At 26.4% G+C, this 23,994-nt stretch overlaps 2 protein-coding genes across 2 annotated transcripts in view; one reads left to right on the plus strand and one right to left on the minus strand.

Moving 5' to 3' along the window:
* The first annotated feature begins 7,289 nt into the window (after window positions 1–7,289).
* LOC113363354 lies at window positions 7,290–11,232 on the plus strand. Its single transcript, XM_026605846.1, has 4 exons — window positions 7,290–7,373; window positions 9,443–9,729; window positions 10,317–10,638; window positions 10,711–11,232. Exons 1-4 carry the CDS (start codon window positions 7,300–7,302, stop codon window positions 10,895–10,897), a joined length of 870 nt encoding a protein of 289 aa, XP_026461631.1. The 5' UTR covers window positions 7,290–7,299; the 3' UTR covers window positions 10,898–11,232.
* Window positions 11,233–18,675: 7,443 nt separating this feature from the next.
* Window positions 18,676–23,994, minus strand: part of LOC113364272 (transcriptional enhancer factor TEF-1) — a 325,049-nt gene continuing 319,730 nt past the window's right edge. Inside the window, exons 4-11 of the mRNA XM_026606759.1 lie at window positions 22,794–22,924; window positions 22,094–22,134; window positions 21,658–21,749; window positions 21,238–21,422; window positions 20,088–20,150; window positions 19,417–19,583; window positions 19,041–19,275; window positions 18,676–18,917 (exon numbers count right to left, since the gene is read on the minus strand). Of these exons, the coding sequence (XP_026462544.1) occupies window positions 18,804–18,917; window positions 19,041–19,275; window positions 19,417–19,583; window positions 20,088–20,150; window positions 21,238–21,422; window positions 21,658–21,749; window positions 22,094–22,134; window positions 22,794–22,924 (1,028 nt within the window). The 3' untranslated portion in view covers window positions 18,676–18,803. The remainder of the gene's footprint in view (window positions 18,918–19,040; window positions 19,276–19,416; window positions 19,584–20,087; window positions 20,151–21,237; window positions 21,423–21,657; window positions 21,750–22,093; window positions 22,135–22,793; window positions 22,925–23,994) is intronic.

Consider the following 23,994-nt stretch of genomic DNA (forward strand, 5'->3'; position numbering starts at 1 on the left):
ATAATAAACTATTGGCATCGTGCCTTAAGGCAAATTGCTGGAACTTCCCGTACCGTTACAAAATGTTCGAGAAATATTAAATATTTTTAAATAGATTATTATAAATAAATATTGTAACATTGCCTAATATTTATAACAATTATAAAGCTGAATTGCAAATTTGAAAATATTTGTATAAAGTATATTAGAACTTAAGTCAGAATTACAACTAAAATCTGAATTATTTTTGATATACAAAAATTTTTTTTGGAAATAAAAAATTGAAACAAAATATTTTTTTCCAAAAGCAATTATTTTGTTAAAACAAGCAAAAAGTTCTTTGAATCATTCAAATCGGACGCTTAGTTTTCTCAAAAACTGCCATTTTTTGCACATTTAGCTCTGCATCTTCGAAACTGTTGGACCTGCCTTTGCCTCAAACTAATCACCACTTCTTCTCATCATTACAAATTGAATGTTTTTTTAGATCATTCGTATCAGATACTCCGTTCTCTCAAAAACTCGATTTGGATTTTTCTCCACTCTTTGTTAAACTAATTAGCAAGTCTCCACATTAGTAGGAATTAAATGCTTTTTGAATCATTCAAATCGGTTGATCTATCTGTCCAAAATCGTGGACAAAAAATTGAATCCAAACATACATACATACACACACACACATACATCCATTTTTTTAAGGTATGCCAAAATGTTTATTTTCGATTTTTTTGCGATTATTATAACTTACAGGAAGTTAAAAAATCAAACACTAAAGAACGAAATCGGATCTTTCCTCGAAAGTTCTCAGAAACTTCCTGTGAAATTTTTATTGTCTCGGCTATTTTGTAATATATTATATTTTATATTGCGTTTATACTATATATGTTTTATAAAATTTCAATTTTTGACTAACAATATTCCTAAATAATATCTAATTTATACATATATAAAAAATAATAAATAAATAACAATTTATCTAATAAATAACCAATAACAATTTATCTAATCCAATTTGCAAATTCAAATTTAGCGGTCAAATTAAACTTCTAAAATTCAAAATGATCGCCTATCAAATAAATTGGCGCCACTGTCAAAGAGTTTCGCCACCAAGGCTACTTAAGGCGGCTCCTTTGCAATTGGTGTCCATTTGCTGCCGGGATCGCGCGGGGATGACATTGCATTGAATTTGAAAAATAGAAGTGATTGAAGAATAGTTTTAATTGTAAATTTTTATTAGTTTTAAAAGTTTTAGTGAAGTGTTTTAACAAATTTTCATTTAATATAATTTAGTGAGTTTTAAAGTGTGCAACAGGACGGCAGATTTTGTACCCGAAGAATTTCAAAGGTATTTATGCATGTTTTTACCATAATATATATATATATATATATATATATATATATATATAAATTTATAAATGAGGGTGTCTGATTACTAGTATCAAATTATATATTTTGAATGGTATATTGTTGTTACAATATGTTATTCGATTCGCGTGCAAGTGCAACAAAAATTAATAAATTCATCATTAATTGGCTTTGAAATTAATATGTTTAATTATTTTTATTTCAACCAGTTTATTATTAAAGCAAATTTTCGCGGTATTAATGAATGAATTTTTCTATTTTTGTTTAATTTCTTCATCATTATTTCAAATTTAATTATTTTTACTATATAAATATACAATAATATGAAAATCTAGGTATTAAATTTTTTAGTTATTTTAGTTTGAGGAGTTACTAAATAAAATGCAAACTTAATTCAGTTCAATTTAATTTAATAATATAAATATTCATTTTAACTATTTTTTCATATTTTAAGAAATATATATATTTAAATTCGAATGTTGAAGTTTTGTTAAATTTGAATGGTGAAGTTAATTTTTCAGTTATTAATTTTTATTTCAAGCAGTTAAAAGCATTATTTATTAAGCCAAATTCGCATATGGTATTAGCAAAGCATTTTCCTATTTTTGTTTAATTTCATCATTATTTCAAATTTAATTATTTTTGCTATATAAATAATATACAATAATATGAAAGTCGAAATAATTATAATTTTAGTTATATTTTTTAATAATAGTTATTCAATTATTTTGAAGAGCTACTAACTAAAATTATTTACATATTTATATAGTTTTATTAAAATTAAATTTGTTATTTCTTAATATAATCATACATTTTAAGTTGAATTTTTATTTGTTTTAATTATTTTTTGAATGTTGAGAATCGTTTGTCGGCCAATATATGGGATTTCATGGATACAAAGACAATATATTCAATAATTTACACATTATTTTTGATTAAAAAAATTCTATCTTCAAAACTCGTATCATATAATAAATCTATATCATCTAATTTGTTTGATTTTATTTATTATATTTTATTTGTTCAATTTTTTGTCTTGCAAATATTTTTTCAAAATTAATTACATTACATATAAAATTCATATTAAATTGCCTTTAACGCATGTTTAGACTTGCAAAGTCAACATTTCATTTTGTTTAATAGTTTTATAAATATTTTTTTTATAATATACATAATATTTATAATATTTTAATTTATATTTAAATTTTAACATTTCATGATTGAGGCGACAACTTTTGTTTTTCTTACTATCTTACAATAATAGTAATTATTATTATCGTTTATATGAATTTACTAACTTTACTATGTTTATTTTATATTGTATAAATTTTATTTGCATTCAGACTTTCAGTGCCAACATTTGATTTTAGTAACTTTTTCAATTTTTTTTATATTGATATAATATTTTCATAAATCAGATAGGAGTGTCTGAGAGATTATGAAATAATTTTCATAAAATTTTTTTCCAATTTTTTTACAATGTTAAAAAATTATCACCTCTAATATCAATTAGTTTTTAATTATGCTATATGAATTACATTACACTTATTGGTTTAATAATTTTTACTTTTAATATTTTACCAATGTTAAAACTATCATTTACAATATCAATTTAATATCGATTTTATTTATTTTATATTAAAAGTAAAAAAAATCCTGTAAAAACACGTGTATCGTCAACAATAGTTCTAATAGTAGTTTTACTTTTACAAACTTTTTTTTATTAATTTGAACATTTAAATAAATATTAAATAAATTTCAATGTCATGGGTAAACATTAAAGCTTTCGATTTGCAACTTTTGATTTTCTTTTAATCATTTTAAATAACCATTTTATTGCATTTGAATTTATTTAGTAATTTTTCTTTACAAATATTTCTACCAAGTTTATTTACAAATTTAATGTCGATTTTATTTATTTTATTTTAAATAAATTTTGTTGGAATTAATGCGTGCTTAAATTTACAAATTAAATTTAGTAATAATTTTGCTTGTGTAAATGTTCTTCCAATATCAATTTAATATAATTGACATATGAAATATATTATATTGTAATTCATAAATTAATTGCATCAAGTACAAATATTATAGTTTAATTATTACAAATATTATATATAAATAATTGTTTGAATTCCGATGATGTTTATATTTGAAATATAACCTTTTATTTTTCAAACTTTTTCAAGCTTCTCATTTCTTTCACAGCCTAACTCCCACAAATATAATTTCGAATGGTATATTTTTTAATTTATAATTTATTAAATATACGTTTTCTAATTTGCACACTATGTGTGATCTATTATCCATTGAATGTAATTAATTAAATTAGTGTAATATATAATGTATGGTGTTGCAGAAACATTTGAATCTGAGCTTTTTCATATTTAGCTCGAACCATTTGCAACATTTTACACAATTTACACAATTTTCATATTATCTCCATCTTATCACCCAAAAATGCATCCATATATTTATCTTCTATCCCAAATCTATTTATTATGTTTACAAATAATTATTGATAGTTGTATTATCATTCGAATGACTCATCCCGTATATAGGCGGTACTTACATTGCGTTTATATTGTAGTACGGCCTTATATTCGGGCTGAGTTTTTTGAAAATTCGACGACATTTGGATTTTGATTTTGATTTAAATTTGAGTGTTTGGTTTTTGTCGATACAATATATGGCTTATCCCAGAAAATACTTGTTGCTTACATGATGTTGAAAATTGTAGTACGGGTAGTTTCTGGGCTAAGCAAATTGTGGCAAAGACGACACGAGAATAAAGAAGATTTTAGATAGTAAGGGATTGCCTTTATATTTTTTTCTTTATTTTTAAATTGTATTTTTGAGACTGGATAAATGCAAATTTCCTATTATTCATTTAGTTATTTATTTATAATACATCTTTCTACTTTCTGCTTTTATCATTGTTGTCTCCAAAATATAGTCTTTCCAAAATATAGTCTTTTCCAAATATTTTCACTCTTACAACTTCCACATTTTGCATTTAGATACAAGTTTTTAGCGTGTAAAATGCAGGCACATATATTTCACTTCAAAATGAATTTTCAATTTCACTTCAATAAATTTTAGTGGCAATTTTAGAAGAAAACGTTTTCTATTTTATTTATACATGATATCAAAGGGTTTAGAATATTTTATGTTCCATCAATTCATAACTGTATGTACTGCAAATATATAAATGGTATTTTATATAACATTTATATAAGCAAATATTAGAATAACTTTTTTTTAATCGCAATTAATATCTTGTTTTTCTTAGCACTAAACCTACCAGAGAGGTCAAATGACCGCTTCTGAAACTTTAGTCGAAATTAATAAATTCCCGGTTTTTATATTTCTTCAACTTAAGGCATGACTTTTCTATAATATAAGACAATTTAATTTTCCTGTAACTATTATTCATTATGTTTCATATCTATAAAAAAACATAAGTACTATACCTATTCCTGCCAGTGGTGGTCAAATGACCGCTTTTCAAATTTTTATTGCTAGTTGATTATTAAAAAAGGTTTATTGTTTTTGGCATAAGCAACCGAATGATATTTGAAATCTGAGAAACGATTTTGATAAGATCCACACAGATGGCTTAAATATATATGTTTTGAATATCAATATTAACACTAAACCTACCAACATTTTATGTTGTATCTATCCCTACCGGTGGCGGTCAAATGACCGCTTTTCAAATTTTCATTGCTAGTTGTTGATTAGAAAAGGTTTATTTTTCATTTATAAAAAATTAAACATTAACTTGAAATTACACAATATTTTCACAAAATACTGATTTGAAAAAATCACAAATGGATAGTGTGTTATTCGTAGACTGGTTGAAGATGTAATGGAGAAAGACATTTTTTAAAAAATATTTTTACCAAGATTTTCAAATCAGTATTTTGTGAAAATATTGTGTAATTTCAAGTTAATGTTTATAATATATAGTGTAGTGCATTACCATATCCTAATACCATGGATTATTAAAATTTTCCAATTTAACACTAAGATCTACTAATTGTAAGTACTAATTACTATTTTATTTTTTCTTTTCACTCCAATTCAATTCTTTTAGTTTTTAATTTTATTTTTAGTTTCCACTGAATGAAGGCTAGGATTATAGCCGAAACGTATGGATTTAAAATAAATTTTTGAAAGAAATTCATGTTTTTTATTGATGTTATGCCCGATTATTAGACTTTGTTAATATATATATATATATATATATATATATATATATATATAAGTCACCTGTGTGGATCTTATCAAAATCGTTTCTCAGATTTCAAATATCATTCGGTTGCTTATGCCAAAAATGTGAATACAATTCTGTTTGTAAATTTGTGTTCATTGGTATAGATTTTATAACATATTAAATTTCCGTGGGTTAAGGTACAGTAATCGCAAAGTATCGACAATGGAATTTTGATATATCTTTACGTTTCATATATTGCTGAACATTTTGGCTTACTATTGAAAAAATGATTCAAAAAACACTTTATTACATTACATTAAAATGCCATCTGGCGGGCAAAAATGATCTCAGAAATCATGAGATGTTAATAACTATAAATTTTGTTCATATTGCTATGGGTTATGTACCAATGTTTATCCACTGGTACGCAACGCGGCGCTTACGCGCTTCAGGAAAGTTCAAGTTATGAAAGTGTATTTCAATTTTTTTTAAAGAGACAAATATTTTAAATCTATTTTTTCAGTTTATCAAAATTTTTAAATTTATGATGCGGTTAGTTTCAGTAATTTGGCTTAAGACACGATGCCATGCGACACTAGTTATATTTGTTAAAACTTTTAACTTTAAGTTGCATAATTCATAAAATGAATTCTACTCCCATGTTTGTAAATAAGAATTGTAAATAATGCAGAAATAATTTGCCTTTTCTTTTATTGTTTTTTTTTTAAATCATAAGAAAAATTAAAGTTAGTAATTTTCCCACTTATTTCATTTTTTTTTTCGAAATATGAAGAAAATTTGTATGTAGGTTTATTTACTTATAGGTTCACTGATTGGTTCGAGCTAAATGTGGAAAAAAACTTTACCTCAGACTCAAATGCAACACGACACATTATAATAATATTTACTTATAAGTCTGCCCGAAGGCAGGTCCATGGTGTTGGTCACCACAAATCAACGATTTCCTTTCCCATTCCTCATTTATCGTTTCCATTATAACTATATTTTGAAAGTTCTGCTTCCATGTTTCTTGATCTTGTGCTCCGGTTTGCAGTACACTAACTCGTCAATCATTTGCATTCTTCTTTTTTTCAATACTTCTATTAGATCCTCAAGCTTTGCCTTGCACGAAGTCGTGCAAAAAGCACTTTTTGCAGAATAATTCCTGTCCAGATTCCTTTCCTTTTTTGGACCGTGCCCAGGGAAGTTCATTCTTGGCCCACTTTTCACAGGACTCACTTGTTACCTTATCTGTCCGTTTTCTTTTCCATTCGCCGCCAGCATCCATGTCTCTCATCCTTGCAGAGTTGTCTCAGGCATAACACTCTATATTCATGCACATATATTTATATTTACCTTTTCTAAAGGTTCAAAGGGTTCAATTGTCACCTTAAGTCAGATAAATGTTTAAAATATTGATTTTAACAAAGCATTGCTTCAAATTTAGAGCATTAAATTTTTAAAAACGTTTCTAAATATAGGTCCCAGTTCTTTATATGCAAACAATTTATTACTGTCGTTCCATAACTTTTATTCCACCAAGAAACTAGCTTAAATATGGTTTGAAAATAAATTTAAATGAATTGAATGTCATGTCCATATGTTAATAATGCAGGCTAAAGTATATATAATTTAAATCGCAAATTTTTCGGTTCACATTATGTATTTAAATATTGTATACATATATTAATAAGAGTAAATTTATAAAATTTAATTCTATTTGTTATAGAATCCTGAAAATGTTGAGAAAGTTGCTGTCCAAGCCAGACAATCCCGAGATGATCGTACAAACTTGGTTACATAATTTTGACTTGTAAGTATATAGCATATGAAATAAGTATATAGTACAGAAAATAAGCATTAAAAGTGAAATTTAAGTGATTCCTTGTCAATTAAATCGACATTATGACTTTGAATTGATATCTTTACATTATTTTACGCATATTTCAAAACGGTTATTATAGTTACTAAAACCCTTATTTTGGATCATATTAAGTTTTTCTATATTTAATGAAACAACAATTTCCAAGCATTTCTTAAAGGAAAAACCGCAACTTTTTTAATAAAACTTGCAAACGTTTTAAAACATCGTTTAAACCAGGGCTTCTTAAACTATGGGTCCCGACCCCAAATAGTCACATCGGAAAATTCTGGGGTCGCGAGGGATTATTAGTTTTTTTTAAATTTGAAAATTTGCTTTATTTGAATTAACTACATAAAAATCAATGTATGTATTCAAGTCAAATAAAACAAATTTTCAAATTAAAAAAAAATAATTTTTAATGTAAAATATTTATATCATTTTATAACATCACGTCTTGATATATTTATGTTCTCAACGACTTTTTAAACTATATATTTTCATATGTATATGTATATTGTTAGCAAATAAATAAATCATTTAAAAATGTTATTTTTTTTTAATATGTGTGGGATCGTCAAGAAACTCGCAATCATAAATGGGGTCGCAAACGTCAAAAGTTTAAGGAGCCCTGGTTTAAACACTTCTTTTCTGCAAAAAGAAGAATGAAGCCAAATGGTTTTGGTGTTTAAACATTGATTTTGTCGCAATAAACTCAAATGCTCACAATTATAATTTTGCCATTTGTTGTTAGAAAACCTTTCTGTCAGTCTCATCCATAAATATAAATTATATTTAATTTTTCGTCCAAAGCCAGAATCGAGAATCCTCTTATGGAATTATTTTCACCCACTATTTCTCACGGCTATTTCCCGTAAAAATCCCATTAAGTCTAGCTAGGAAAAAAAGGAAAATGTTTACTACTGCATTTAATAAGTCTTATTTGATATGTTTAATTGATCAACGTTCAAGGCCGATTAATAATGAAATTGTTTACGGATGCCAGAGGTATAGGTATATTTTCCGCCTAAATATCGTGATTTTTAATGATTATCAGAAACAACATGAGTTTTAAAAACCATCTTAATAGTAAATTGTTATCATCGGTACTTCTAATGTAGTTATCTCAGTTATATTGCAGTATATTCAAAGAAAAACTTCGAAAGTTTTGTAATACGGAACCTTTCCTTGAGTTTGTTTTCCATTTCGTTCATCAGTTTATATCACAAAATCATTTTTCTTTTTCGAAAAGAGAAATGTCTTCAACTAAAACTTGTTGAATGCCTCTTTAAAATGATTAATTAGAAAATTACAATGTATCAATTTTAGACAAAAAAGGTTGTATGTGTTTCTATAAGTTTCTATGTGTTCGGATACAAATTTTCGTCAACGATTTCGAGAGCACAGACTAACCGGTTTAAATGATTAAGAAAAAAATATTTGTACTGGCTAAATGAAGAATCGATTAATTTTTTCGAAAGGCAGGCTCAACAGTTTTGGTAATTCAAAAATAAGTTTGAAAACATCCCACTTGTTGGTCAAAAAATATCTTTAAGCATATGCACATCAAACTATCAGATAATTTGTAGAAATTTAATAAGTACAATTTTTGTTTACTTATCCGTGATCCGTACCAGGATTTATATTGTTTAATTTTAACTGTTGTGCTTCGACGCGGCGCTATCGCGCTTCGATTATTCTTTTATAAAACGGGCAAAGTCCTCTCATTTTAGTGGGACTTTGACGGAGCAGTTGTCATGCAGTTTTTAAGAGTGCAAATCATTGTGAACCCCTGATTACACGATTGAAAGTATTAACAAATAATTAGTTTCAAATGTTGCATTTGATTTTAAAATATTTCAAAAAATCTAAAACATCTAATTACATTACAATCAAAAAGCTTGTAAAATTTTTAAATTCCGGTATGGGAAGTTGTATCAATATTTCTTTGCCTTGCTTATTGCCTTTTTTTCTTGGATCCATTATATTAAACACATTTATACATTAATTTTTCTCCACAGCGATCAACAGAAGTTCAAAATGACTCCAGATCACTTGGACTATACAATAAAGCCTGAATTACCCGATAAGGTGCAACCACACTCTATAAATAACAATGGACCTCTGGACATGTCACCAGCCTCTCCTGATACCAATGATAGGTTAAGCCCAGGATCATGCGACTCTGTCCTCAATTCACCAAAAATTGAAATAAAAACTGAACAATTTGATAACTATAGCGAATATGAGGTTTCTATAGCTAATTATATGGCACAGAGGCAAGGAGACTTCAATAAAAGGATAAGAGGTAAGATTAACAGCTTGAGGTGGTGATTTATTTTACCTTTTATTTAAAATTGAGTAATACATTTAATAACTGCAAGATAGTACTAGTCCAGTCATTATAGTAAGTTCGCCTCGGAATTCGAGATACTCAGCTTCAGCTGTAAGTATGTAAATACTTGTATATTGACACCCTAAAAGTTGTCTCAAAACCTACATATGATAGAATATAATTACCATATATAGGTTTTGAGACAACTTTTAGGGAGTCAATATACAAGTATGTACAGACATACAGCTGGGTATCTCGAATTCCGAGATTCTTACCTAATTTAAGCTTATTTAAGACTATACATAATAATGAGTTCATAAAATTATTGTTTGTGCTCTTGTTGATGCAAGTATTGCTCTATGTTAGCCAGTATCCTGAATTTTTCTCTGCACCTCAAATCGCTATATGATCACTATTTCCATTTAATATTGTACCTATAGCCAATTTGGTATTCATCCAAACTTCAATTCAATTCATCTTATTAAAGTAAATTAAGTTAAATGATCCATTAACTATTTTAATATTCTTTGTTTATTCAATTATCCATTATCCTCCATTAGATCACATAGAAAGGCCACCTTCAACATTCAGCAATGACTCCGGCATCTTAACACTGGGCAATGGCAACTCGTCTCCACCAAATGCTGATCAAATCGAATTTGAACTGAATCCAAATTTCAAAGTTTTCCAACCAAAAGATGAACTTTACAAAATGAACAGATTGTCCCAAATCAAGAAACAGCAGTATGTAGAACAACAGAGAAAACTACATCCAATTGACTTCTCATACAATCCTAACAAGTCTAGAAATTTAAAGACATATTCAGATGCATCTCAAGCAGAAGAAAGAGCAAAGAACAACTTTGCCAGTAGACGTAGCAGGTAATTATTTCATATTTATCTGATATTATTCGATTCTAACTGAATTTTTAATTTATACTTTTTATTGTTTAGATATAAGAAAAAATTGGAAGCCCAAACAAAGAACTTCAGTCTCGATTTCAGCATGATGGAATGCCAACAATTATGGGAAGAAGAGAAACGATTGTCTGCTCTTATAAGATATTTAGAAAATGTATGCACCAAAGTTGGTGTCGACAAACAGACCATGATTAAAATGCGTAAAAGTTATAGTCTATAGAATTTTATGTTTGATGATCCAAGTTGTAAAATTTACAATTGGAGCTATACAGAGAATCCCACCTTTTGGGAAAGATTATAGTACAAATGGCAGATTATATAATGAATTATAAGGTTATTTATTAGTGGTTTGCAAATCAGGCGTAAAAATCAGGGTATGATGATATTGATGAGTGTATGTAAGTTGTTGCACAAGCTATATTTTATTTAACTTCGTTTCTTTTATATTTTTTGAAACGTTTTATGCTTGATATAAATTTCAAGCAACGCCAAGTGGCAATTTCAGAATCGAATGTCTTCCAAGTTTGTCTTTTTAAAATGAAATTATTTCATTAAGGCTCATGACAATGCTACTTTTTAGTAGCAGTTTAATAAATCATATATTTAATGAAAATAAAATTTAGATTAATTTAAATATAATATTTATGTAATATGTAAATTATAAACAAAACTTTACAAAATCAATTTTAATCTGTAATTTTAATGCATTTTAACCATCTACATGATGTTATGAAATCAATAAATTCAACATTATAAAATTATACTTATTGATGAAGTTCATATAGTAAAAGATGTACTTCTTTTTAAAGAATTCATGTACTCATTTTATCTAAATTATTATCTGAAAAATCTATCTAAAATGTTGTAAAATATAATACGCATAGTAAATTATATATATATAAGCTACATTGTTATTTAAAAATCCAAAGGTCAAAATTTATAAAAATATTTTAATATGTAAGTAATAAATATTTAAAATTTAAAACTATTTTTGATGTTTTATTGAATAATAGTGTATTATTTTTAAGAGAGCAAATCTAATGAACTAAATCAACATTCTTGGCAGAAATACTTTATCAATATGGCGCTATTTTATAAGGGGTTTTATTATTGAATACTTAGGTTTTTTGTTAAAAATTTATCAGTTTTTAGAGTCGTACTATTAGCGTTAAAGAGTTTTTAGTCCAATTAGATCTTTCTAGTATATGTAAACTGTATGTCCTGTAGAGCTCGTTAAAGTAATAACACAACTTATTCATAAATATTATATGTTGAACTATTGTTAATATTTTAATATTATTGCAGTTTTTTATTGTACTTTTATTGAAGTCTTATCAATTTTAGTATTTGTGGGCTTAGTCGAAGACTAACAATTGTAGAGTTTTCATTTACAAATGGTACGTCGAGCTCTATTAAATACATACAAACAATTTTACTCAGTTTCAATTGGATTATTGTTAATATATTAATGTTTGATATTAACAACACATTTTTCAAATACAGATATATTTTATTTGTCCGGTGGTAATAATACAAAACGTTTTTTTTTTTCAAATATTTTTTTGATATTAATATCTATTTTTATAATTATTATAATTTCTTTTAACCTACACGAAATATACAATGAGAGAAACGATTCATGAGGAACACATTTCCTTTTATTTTGTTGAATTTAAAGATAATTGCAAATCAAATGAAAAATAGATGCATATTATTGGAAAAGTTTTTAAATAAATATATAATAGAAAGATTCTCTAATAACATGAACCAGCACTTGTATAAAGTATTTATTGTTATAAGTAACTATAATAAATAATTATTCTGGCTAAGTTTTTATAGTAAAACAAAGTAAGGTCCAATAATCAATCCAGAATGTAGAACATCTGCTGTAAACTATATTAAATTATTTGTAACATATCCCAATTTGATTTGCAATTATTTCTAAAAAATCAGTACAAGCCTCCATCGTACTTTAATTATATATATATTTATTTTTCTTTGCAATTTTTTTCACATTTATACAAGATTTAGTTAAAAATATTTTTCATTTTTATTATTTTGCTCTTTTCCCTTATAAGTATTATTATCTTTTGTCTTCCTTTTGTGCAAAGTGGGAGAAAATATTGAGAAACTTGGATTACATTATTATTGAGAACACAATTATAATATTTGATACAAAATAAAACATGATGAGATATCAACTTTATGGCCTTTATTCAATACCTTTGTTTTTGTTTTAAAATACAATTCGTTTAGTAATTAGTAAACTTTTTTATTAATTGTATCGAATAAAAGCTACTCCAAGTTCTGTTCTTCAGTATATCTCATCATCAGTTATTTAAAATTAAAACGTATTTCAAACGAAGCTTTGCAAATGCAAATTCAATGAATAGTTAAGAAGTAAAAATTGTTGGAAAAAGACAAACTGCTCTTAAAATCTATCGGTCAATACTAGGAAAAGTATCAAATGTTAAGTCACTTAATGAAATATGTTTAAGGCCAAGAACACACTACGATCAAAAAATAAGTAAATCATATTAAAGAATTTCCGAAAAAACACATTTTACTGGTTGCAACCAATCATGCAGAAATGGTTCCTTTCATGTAAATGATAAAATAAATAAAGAATGTATAATTGAGTTGCAGATGTTATATACTATACGATCAATTAATTCTTTTAGAAACATCATAATCGTAATTCGAATTTGATTATACAGTATAAAAGCAACTATAAAAATACGAATTCAAAATCAACAATAAACAATTTTTCATAACTAGAAGAAAATCGCAGTATGTAAATGGTTTGTAATATTCCACAATATATACAATGACCTTCTGCGTGGTGATAGAATGTCTAGTTTTGCAAAAAAGGTGAATTTTGGTGAAAAATTTGGCATAGAGACTATCATAATATATTATAATGTATCATAATATACTATCATATATCTCGATATTTGTTATATCATAATATATTATAATATATCTCAATATTTGTTCTATTTTGATCACAAGTTACAATTTGAACGACCATTATTATAATTAAAAAATGTAATTACTTATTGCCAGATGGATTATCGGGAATATTTTTTTTTATTTATCACCTGTTCTACAATATTTGCCAAATTAAAATATATCATACTTCATATTTTATCGTAGCATTTTAAAACTTTGAAAAATTGAGGGCAATATTTATAAATGCACAAGCACTTCAAGACTGCTTTAGTGCCTTTATATTTAACAATTTTTTCAAAAATTGCTAATCGACTTCAAAGTCAATATAAGACAAAATTAATTCTCTTGAGACAAACAAATTGAATATACTTATTTTTCAAAACTGACTTAACAAATTTATTTTATTACTTGTTTAGTAAATTTTTGTCTATATTAACCATTTAACCGTAGTTCAAAAAATTTTGTTTTGAAACCGAAGTCTACTTTATTATTACACAAAATAAATCTCATAGAAAACATCAGTTTTTAAAAATGTGAAAATTGTAATTAACTAATTGATAATAACTGAAAATTTCTTTTACTTCAATCATTTTCAGCAAAAAGTTATTTGGCCTATTGAAGTAAACATGTAAAATATGTTACCGTAACAAATCTGGATCAACTTGTAAAATTGTTATCTTTCAAGTAACATTAGTATGTAACAAATAAATAAATCAACTCGAATTGTAATAAACATATTATAGAAAGGCAATAAATCTCTTTTTAAAATTGTAGGATTGCAATTAATTTCAAGTGACAATTATTTTTAATACTCATTAAATAATATGTATTCTAATAATCTATTTGAATATGTTAACTTGTTATCGTAAAGAGAAATTTTTCTTTATATTTGATGATATTTATACTGCAAATGTATCAGATTTATATAGTTGTGTATTTGAAATTTGTATGAGGGCTATGTATCTAGATAACAAATAGTTGTTTATCTTGAAATAGTAATAAAACATTTGAATTTTGAAGTCAATGTCCATATTTCAGTATTTTAAATGCAAAGCAAATTATGCAAATAAATAAACAGAATAGTGTAGTATAGGATTTTGGTTAAAATCAGAGAAATAGTTATATGAGCACAACATCTGTTCGGCATTCAACTTCTAATATTTATATCTGAACAACTTGGATATATAATTCAAGAGAAATCAAAATTACACTTTGATGTACATATCTGAAATATGATGTTTATTTACAGTATAAATATCTGTAAATATATTAAAAATCTTTCTTTATAATGACCTATTGGCATATGCAAATAGATTAGTATTAGAAATACAATATTAAAATTAATTTTCACATCAATTAATGCTTCAATATCCTCAATGAACCAAATTGCCACAGTCAAAATCTAATTTATAGAACAAAGTATTCAACGATATGAATCAAACTTTTATTTTTGGCTCAATTCACTTCATAATTTGACTAATTATTCACCTCAAAAAGTATAACTTCGATTCTATCACCATGCTTATAGATCTGTGAATGTCACTCAAGATGAATAATGATGATCACTAACTAATTAATCAATAAAAAAAAGTTTAACAAAAAGAATAATCATTGTTTTGACTAAATTAGAGATCAAAAATCAATTGCCTTCGCACCGATGGCGAATGTATTAACCCTACATTTTATATATTAATATTAAAACATATATAAAAACATAGCAGGAGTACATTAAGATACATATTGATTCATTAATTCGGGATTTACAATAACTTATAAACCTTCATATGATTAAGAGATTTAATGATTCGAAACCATAAGTAAAGGAGTTATGTGTGAAATTGTGTAAAAAAATAAATGAGCCTTTGGTAATTGTGTTTTTATAATTGAAACCAACCATATTAAACAATGACAAAAAATAAAATAAGCTGATAAAGTCACACGATATAAAATTGGAAATAATCGTTCTTAACAATAAATAAAAAATAATATAAAACAAGATGCAATGTGCTTAAAATCAACTCAGTCATTTAGGTAAAACATTATTATTTTTCTTATTTAAAATGTTACATCCTTACCCAGAATCAAAAAATCTATCTATTTTGTATAATAATTATCTTAGAAATTCAGTGAATAAATTGAAATCGATCAGCAACAAAGAAATTAAATGTTCTGAATAATACTATTAATTATATTTAGTTCAACTATACCCAGAAACTTTTTAAAAAATGGATTCAATTTTATTATATTAGTGAATCAAGAATGTTGTTTTCTAATAAATCAATTACATCATTTAAGGCTCATTTACATTAAGATTTATTATTGATTAAATTTTTAAATATACTAGACCTGCCTTGCAATAATAGTAATAGTATCTAAATAAAAACTCTTATTAAAAATTACATCTTCGAATTATCAGTATAATATATAAACTATTCATATATATAAATCCATCATTAATATAAAATAAATAAACTCTCAAAATCATAAGAAGTAAAAAAAAGATCTGCACTGCTAAAATATTAATAATTATTAATTAAAAATTTGCTTATTCCACGGTTCCCATTTATAATGCCAAAATATACAAAGAATATTTTTCAAATATTGCAGAAATAGTATAAGTTTTGTTATTTTAACTGTCCTGGTTAATCATTTAATCTATTTTATTGTTATGTTTGTAAAAGAAGTATTATCGTCATGGGGATTTTGTCTAGGTGATACGGAACGATGCTTTATAATTGTATTGTCATAAGTGTTAGAATAAGAAATAGTGAACAATTTGTTTAAAATATATTTTATAGTTTAAGAGAATGAGTAAATTGATCTATAATGAATGTAAGTATTTCAATAATTTAAATCTCAAAGCTGTAAAAATTCTGTAATTTTAAATTTTTAAACAAAATTCGACTTCTAAGAAGAATTTTAACCAAATTGTTCGTAATACTTAATTCTTTAAAAGTTTGTTGATATGCCAAAATCTGTTTGGTGTACTCAATCTCAATGACTGATACAACAGACAATTGTAAATCGAATAACAAAACTATTTCAGAGCTTTCTTTCTCGATTAATCCACCAAACTAATTTTGGCCTTTGTTATATATCTATTATAATACATGAAAAATATCTTGGATGAGACAAGTTTAACCTGGCTCTTTGTTATGGATTTGCTTAATCGTCATATATTTTAAACTATATAACAGATTTTTATTTACCACATTAACAGTTATAAGAATATCATTGAAAATTTGTCGTTAGAAGCTGCCTTATATTGAAAAAATCACACTTTACTTATAATATGTCACCGATATTTTAAAAATAGAACCATGATGATATCCTAGGTTGGTTGAATGAAGTAAAAGATTTTGAGGGTAGAAAATCTAATTGTAAATTGTGGAATTTTGAGCAAAATCTCAACCAATGTAAAGAAATTTGTAATTTTATAAATTTGATTAATTCAAGATATTATAAATAATTTCCAGATGTTCTATTTATGGATAATTTACAAGAAATTGCACTAAAGCTTATGGACACTTTTCTAAATATGTTTTTAGTGTATATTAGGTATGGTTGTAGTGTAAATGAAGTTTTAAGTATTAATTCCATTGACTTTACTATCCACTAATTTATTGATCTATTTTATGGATGATGATAGTTTTTAATTTTTGCTTAATTTATTCACAATTTAGATGTTTTTATTTCCCTCAATTTGCATTGCACAATAGATCATTCAACCAAATAAGATGTCAATTCACAGATTACATATAGAAAAATACAATTATGTAGAAGTATACAACTTTTTATATATATGTATATGTAAAAAAAACTTACTTTTAATCACAAGCACGCGTTCGCATGGACGAAATTTAAATCCTAATATATATACGATTATAAATCAAATAAAATTTGAAAATAAATCACTTTCCGATTTACAGCACATTCATTCTTAGAACACACATGAAGATCCTTTTTAAGACTATTACTTTTTTTATTTAAAATAGTTTAATAATACGTATTAATAACTCTAATAATACTAAATACTATAGTATTTTTATATGCGTAGGCACTGACGGATTTTATATCCATGAAGAACTTTTTATTAAAATTCTTGTACGATTTTGTTAAAATGTCACTGTTTATTTAAACATAAACGATATTTGCAGATTTTAAAATAGATACAGTTGATTTTTGCAAAATTTGAAGAATATATTTTTTTGCACTTGAAAAACTGTTTGACAGGTAAACTGACGAAGTTGGGCCGAACGCACATCGAACACATGCAGTGCTGCCACAATAAAAAAAAACATGAAAAACCGCCTAATTCAAAAAGGAAATACAGTTATACTATCATTGAGATTTCTTTCATTGGACTGCATAATAGATTTCTACACACATTTTTGATAGAAATTCATAAAGCATTCCGAAATTATTGCAACACTACATGCTTTCAATTGAACATTTCAGACAAATCACATTTATATTCATAATAAAATATGGCAATGTGCATTCAGAACTTTGAATTTTAATATAAGTTTCACTTGCTTGCAGACAACAGTGACTTTAACTTGCAGCTAATCATAAATTAATATCTATTAACTGTGATTTTAGTCATTGAACTTAATATCCGATGTCTTCTCTATCACAAAAGTAAACTCAAGTTAATCTAACAATGAAACTCCAGCAACTTTTGCAGCTATCACTGATGATATATCGAAATTATTTACATCTACCGATATCGATAACATTAAATAATTTTTTTTCTAAAAAATATATTACTATATATAAAATCTCTTTCTCTTTATGTTACTTACAAATTTCATCAAAACCAAAGCAGCTAATCATCTATTTATATATGAATACTGAAATTTGGTTTAGAGTCCATTCTTATAACATTTTATTGCCAACTATTGGCAAATAATATGGCAGATAATTCAAAATCGACATTATCATAAATAAATAAACTGTCAAATCCTAATATATTCTTATAAGTACGAATGTTGTGCAAATATCAATTTTAAACTCTGCAAATCATTTTGTGCTAGTGACTCACTGTACCTCACCGAAGAGGATGTGTGATTTGTATCTTAAATATTTTTTTTTATATATAAATCTATATATAGAATCTCTTCTCTGTTTTAATTTGTAAGTATTTAATTTCATAAATTGCGTCTAGCTGCTCGCTAGTCTTTCACAAGTCTATAAATATGATGCTGTGCACCGTGTTCTGAAGTCGATACTTCAAAAACATATGCTGTGCACAGTAATGTTTCTTGTGTGTCTCGATTAGATACCACCTATAAATCAAATTATAAATTAATAAGTGTGTCTAAACTAGATACTATATAAATAATTTAAATAATTCAATATGTAAACTGTTAGATGTTTTGAAATATCAAGCCCATTATCCTACAACTTACCTGCAGTATCGTAAAGTTTTCGAGAACACTGTTCATCATATATTTCTCTGGCAAATGTTTCAGTCGATGGATAAAATTGATCATATACTCGCACATTGGTGAACGATGTATACGATATGCATAACGCCCATTTTCACACCTCGCATATTCAGTTTCAACTTTTTCAACCACTTGCTTGCCAAAGGAACAAACCTTTGTCGAACATGTTATCGTCATGTTTTCACCACTTTCATACCTGATGGAAATGATGTATAAGTTTTATTTAATAACTAAACATTTAAACTTGGCAAATAGATTGCTTCCAATTTGAAATTGTCATTAAACTATGAAATAATTCTGATATCATCTTTTTCAATTATTAAAATGTATTACTTACTGGCTAGTGACCCCATAAAATGCTCCAGCTTCATCTCGCACATCTGTATTGAGGTCTGCCCAAAATTTAACCAGGAAGAAGGCACTTTGAGGACCTTTGTCATAAAGCTCTTTCAGACCACCTTTCTTTTCAGGGAATTTATCATAGATTTGTCTAACATCCACAGCCTAGGAGAAAGATTTGTTTTAAATGAACATTTAAAATAACATAAACTATATTTTTTTTATCGATAATGCATTTAACAAGAAATATATGTAGTAAAATCGACTGCAATATTATCTTATATTTGTATAAATGACAAAGTCGTATTGCTAGAAAAAAGTTATGTTGTGTATGAATAAATGCATAATCACATATTCACATACTCACATATGTAAATAAATTTTGTATAAACTTTTTATAAAAATAATTTATAATCAATATAAATATCATTATTCCAATAAATAATGCATAAAAAGATCACTTATCTAATACTTGATATGAAGTAGAAGATCTATCTCTTCTGAACTTTCATATTATATTATATTATAAAAAACTTGAATTTATTATTATAACTGCGGCATATAATTTATGCAAATTTTACATATTATTCAACTAAATTATATAATTGACACGAATATTGAAATTAGCATATAATGAGACAAAAATTGATCTTGTCCTTATCCACTTACCTCTAAGAGTGGGTCTGAATATGTTGCTGAGCCTCCTATATGTACGAACAAATGTTTGTGATACTGAAAATAAATTAATATTTATTAAAAATTTATTAATTTATTTTACTTATTGACCTTATAATACAAAAGCAAGAAAACATAAAAAATATTATAATGAACTATAACTATGTAAAATATTATAATGAAATTATAGAAGCTAGAAAGCTTTCTCCAATGAATGTGCATTCTGACTATAAATTCTCAATTAAAAAATAACGTTAAATTAAATAATTTTAAACATAATTATTTTATTTTAGTAGAGGCATTTAGAATAAGTAATTAAATATTACATGTAAGAAACTATCATTCATATTCAATAATATTTTAGCTTATTTTATCGGCTGTATATTTCTGGCATTTGAATACATCCAAAGCAACACATTTAAATTTTGTGTATAATGCATGTGAACCAAGAAGTGATCATTGTAAATCATAATGAAAAACAAGAGAATTATTATTAATATAAGAAAGTTGTATTATTATTCAAATAGTATTTTAGTAAAGCTACATCTCCTCTGATACCCCCAATAAGATTTATACTTTAAATGGCGTTATAACTTCGTATCATATAATTGTTTTGTCATAACCAGCGTTTAATATGATAATGATAATCTGGAAAAATTAAGCAAAGACCTTTGCTACACTGTAATTATCCGATTTGAATGGTTCCAAATTGATCATGTGGCTTGAATTTCCGATGATTTAGTCTTGTCCCGTAAGAGTACTAAAATTAATCATCGATATCTAACCACATATTCATAAATCTATATATTGTATACAAAATAAACATCTTTGATATTTAAACATAGGAATATTTGTAGCGACTGGATAGGTGAGAATAACCTTACACAGCATTTTTGCAAGTTAAAATGTATTATCACTGTCCTATAATATAAAATTGATTTAATATTTATCTAATATAGATAAAACAACCATTAGGTTGCCTCTGAACAGCGACGTAGTTAAGAATAATTATCATCACAAATGTTTGTTATCCAATTTCGTGATTACTGTGCAACAACAATAAAAACATGATTTTTTAACATATCGAAGTTCTCAGATATCGGTTTGAAAATCAAAAACAGTCAATTTATCAATTAATATTTACCGTATCAGTATCTCTTTGCTGCTCCATAAACGCGGAAAATTCGACCAGTCTCAATCTGTGAGTCGCGATCGCTCTGCCTTCCCATGGCGGAACACTCGGTGGAGGGGCACCGCCTCCTGCACCAGCGACTGGTGAAGCGACAACGACGCCGCCGCCAGCTGTCGTCACGTCGCTCAGGCTACCTGCTGCAAAGAAATCGATGAATATTCATAATTGAAATATTACATAATAATTGATACATAAAATATCGATAAATTAATCTATTCTTGGGTGAATACATCTTAATACCAATCTGACAAATCGTTTCGAGGAAGCTAAGATCTTTTATACAGATAAGATATTAGTACACATATATTATTTAAATTAAATTGAAATAATATAATAAATAGAGTTGTTATTTTCATTATTTAATAAACTTACCGCCCACGGACGCTGCAGCCGCGTGCGCAGGTTGCGTCTGCTGCGAACCTGGTCCGCCGTACGCGCCTCCAGGTTGGGGAAATGGTTTAACACTGTAATACATAAATAGAAAGATCATAATTTTTTATTGTTTCAGTAAAATGTAGATGAATATAATACATTGCATAATTTAGTTCAAATTTTCACAATTTCCTTATTTTAATCTTTTACTATTTATTTAATATGAATAAAGGAAGGAGAAGAAGAAATTCGTCCTCTATTTCAAATTGAAGTATGCATATTCTCACATTTTTTTTTAAAATCAAATATTCATTTATATTAATTCAGATTTTTATGGTTTGTTGCTTGAATTCATTCTAAAACTGTTGCTGTTTATTCACAAAAATACAGGTAATGTCAAAAGTATAAATAATTTTATATAGTTGAATTCACTTACTCTTGCGATGTTCCCGGTTGTAGTCCAGGTTGCCAGAATTGCTGTAATAATATAAAAAGAGCATTTTAATAAAAATTTCAGGATTTATTATATTGATAGTATTTATAAATTTGTATGATCTCAAATTCTTGAATAACTATCTTTTAATGTTCTTTGGATCACAATCTTATATATATTATAAATATCACATTCCTAAATCTAATGCTCTTTTAAATTCATCTATAGAACTAATTTCTTCTAACTTTAAAATCAATAAATATGTTGATTATCATAACACATCAAAAAACTATCAAAAAAAAAAACAAATAATTTCTTTCTCTACACGTTATACTGTATTATCTTCATTTATACGTTATACTTTATTATTTTTATTATCTTATATTAATTAATACTTTTCCCATATTCATTTGTACGTTCTTTGTGTTATATTTAAGTATTAATAATTACTTAGTATTATGTCTTCATTATAATTATATTTTACGGGTACTAACTGTATTTCACTAAATATATTTTACTAACTTTGACATTAAGAAGAGTTTAATTAAAATCATAAATTAAACAAATATTCTTAATTTATACTTTTTTTTAAAACAAACACTAAAACAACTTATTTTTCGTCATCCTAACAGATGCCTTTAAAATAACAGCCTTTACATAATATTTTTTAATTTAGGTTATCAGATTATAAATTCATACTGACCACTTTAAGTTTGGCCTGCAGTTCTCTAAGTTTCCGCCTGGCTAGCACCTGAATATGTGAGCTGACTTGTTTCCTGGTCCTCGTTTTTCCTGTCCTAAGTTTTATATAGCGGGCTATCAATTCGTTGCGACCTGTTGACAATAAATGACATTTATAGTAACTAACATACAAATAATAAGAAATAAAACTAAGGGACTGATTCTCCCCAACAGGTCAATGTTATGGCAAGGCCATGTTACGCTCCAACTTGCATACATTATGTTACTAAATCATACTGAATACTGTCAAAATGTCATGTATTTGCTGTGCGGTCACTTGTATGTTAAAAAGCTGGGTCAGATAGACCCTGTTATCTAACATCTCTTTTTCACATTTGTGCGGTTTCTAGGTTTTTAAGTTTTTTTATCTGAGAACCTGAGAAAAACGCCTGCTTCCACAGCAACCACATGGCTTTTGACAATATTTAGAACGATTTTGTGTAGAAAGTTCTACATAATATAGCCTTGCCATAACATTGGTCTGTTATGCGGCAGAATCGGTCCCTAAATTATAGATCTGTACCAAATCTTCTAGAAAATTTAGCGAATTGATTGAAACTGTGTTTTTCTTTGGAAGTAAGTTTGTTAATAACTCCTGCCATTGCAGTTTGTTGTTGTTTCAATCTTGATATAATTAGATAGATATATTTATCCAAAACGAATAGATATATTTACAAAATCGTTTTTGTTTCGTACAAAAAGGAATAAGTCAATGTTGAGCTTTAATCAGAACACTGAACATTTTACAATGATTCCGAATAGATAAGCATATTACAAACTTTTGGTGCATTACATCCATAATTGATGTTATTGTAAAAAGAACTAGATAGGGTATATATTTTAGTACTTTTTTAATATATATATATATAACATAAATATTTCATATAAAAAGCATAGTTCAGAACGTATATGTCTATTATAATAGTAATGATCAACAGTGAAAAATCTAAGATGTCCAAAAGATGTCAAGTCAAATTATGAAACTCCATCTAGGCAAGTTGAAAAACCAATTTTGTTCTGATTATCAATTATCACAGTTGCAGCAAAAGATTAAAAAATGCTGTATTTTAGTTATAAATAATTAAAAGATCAGGGTAAAAATACAAACAAGAAACAAGAATTCTTCTGCATTAATCCTAACAAGACCAGAGTTATCTTTATGA

The sequence above is a fragment of the Ctenocephalides felis genome, unplaced genomic scaffold (genome assembly GCF_003426905.1).
Source record: "Ctenocephalides felis isolate EL2017-DRISC unplaced genomic scaffold, ASM342690v1 CF-g0.4_SCAFFOLD_00845, whole genome shotgun sequence".
NCBI lineage: Eukaryota > Metazoa > Arthropoda > Insecta > Siphonaptera > Pulicidae > Ctenocephalides > Ctenocephalides felis.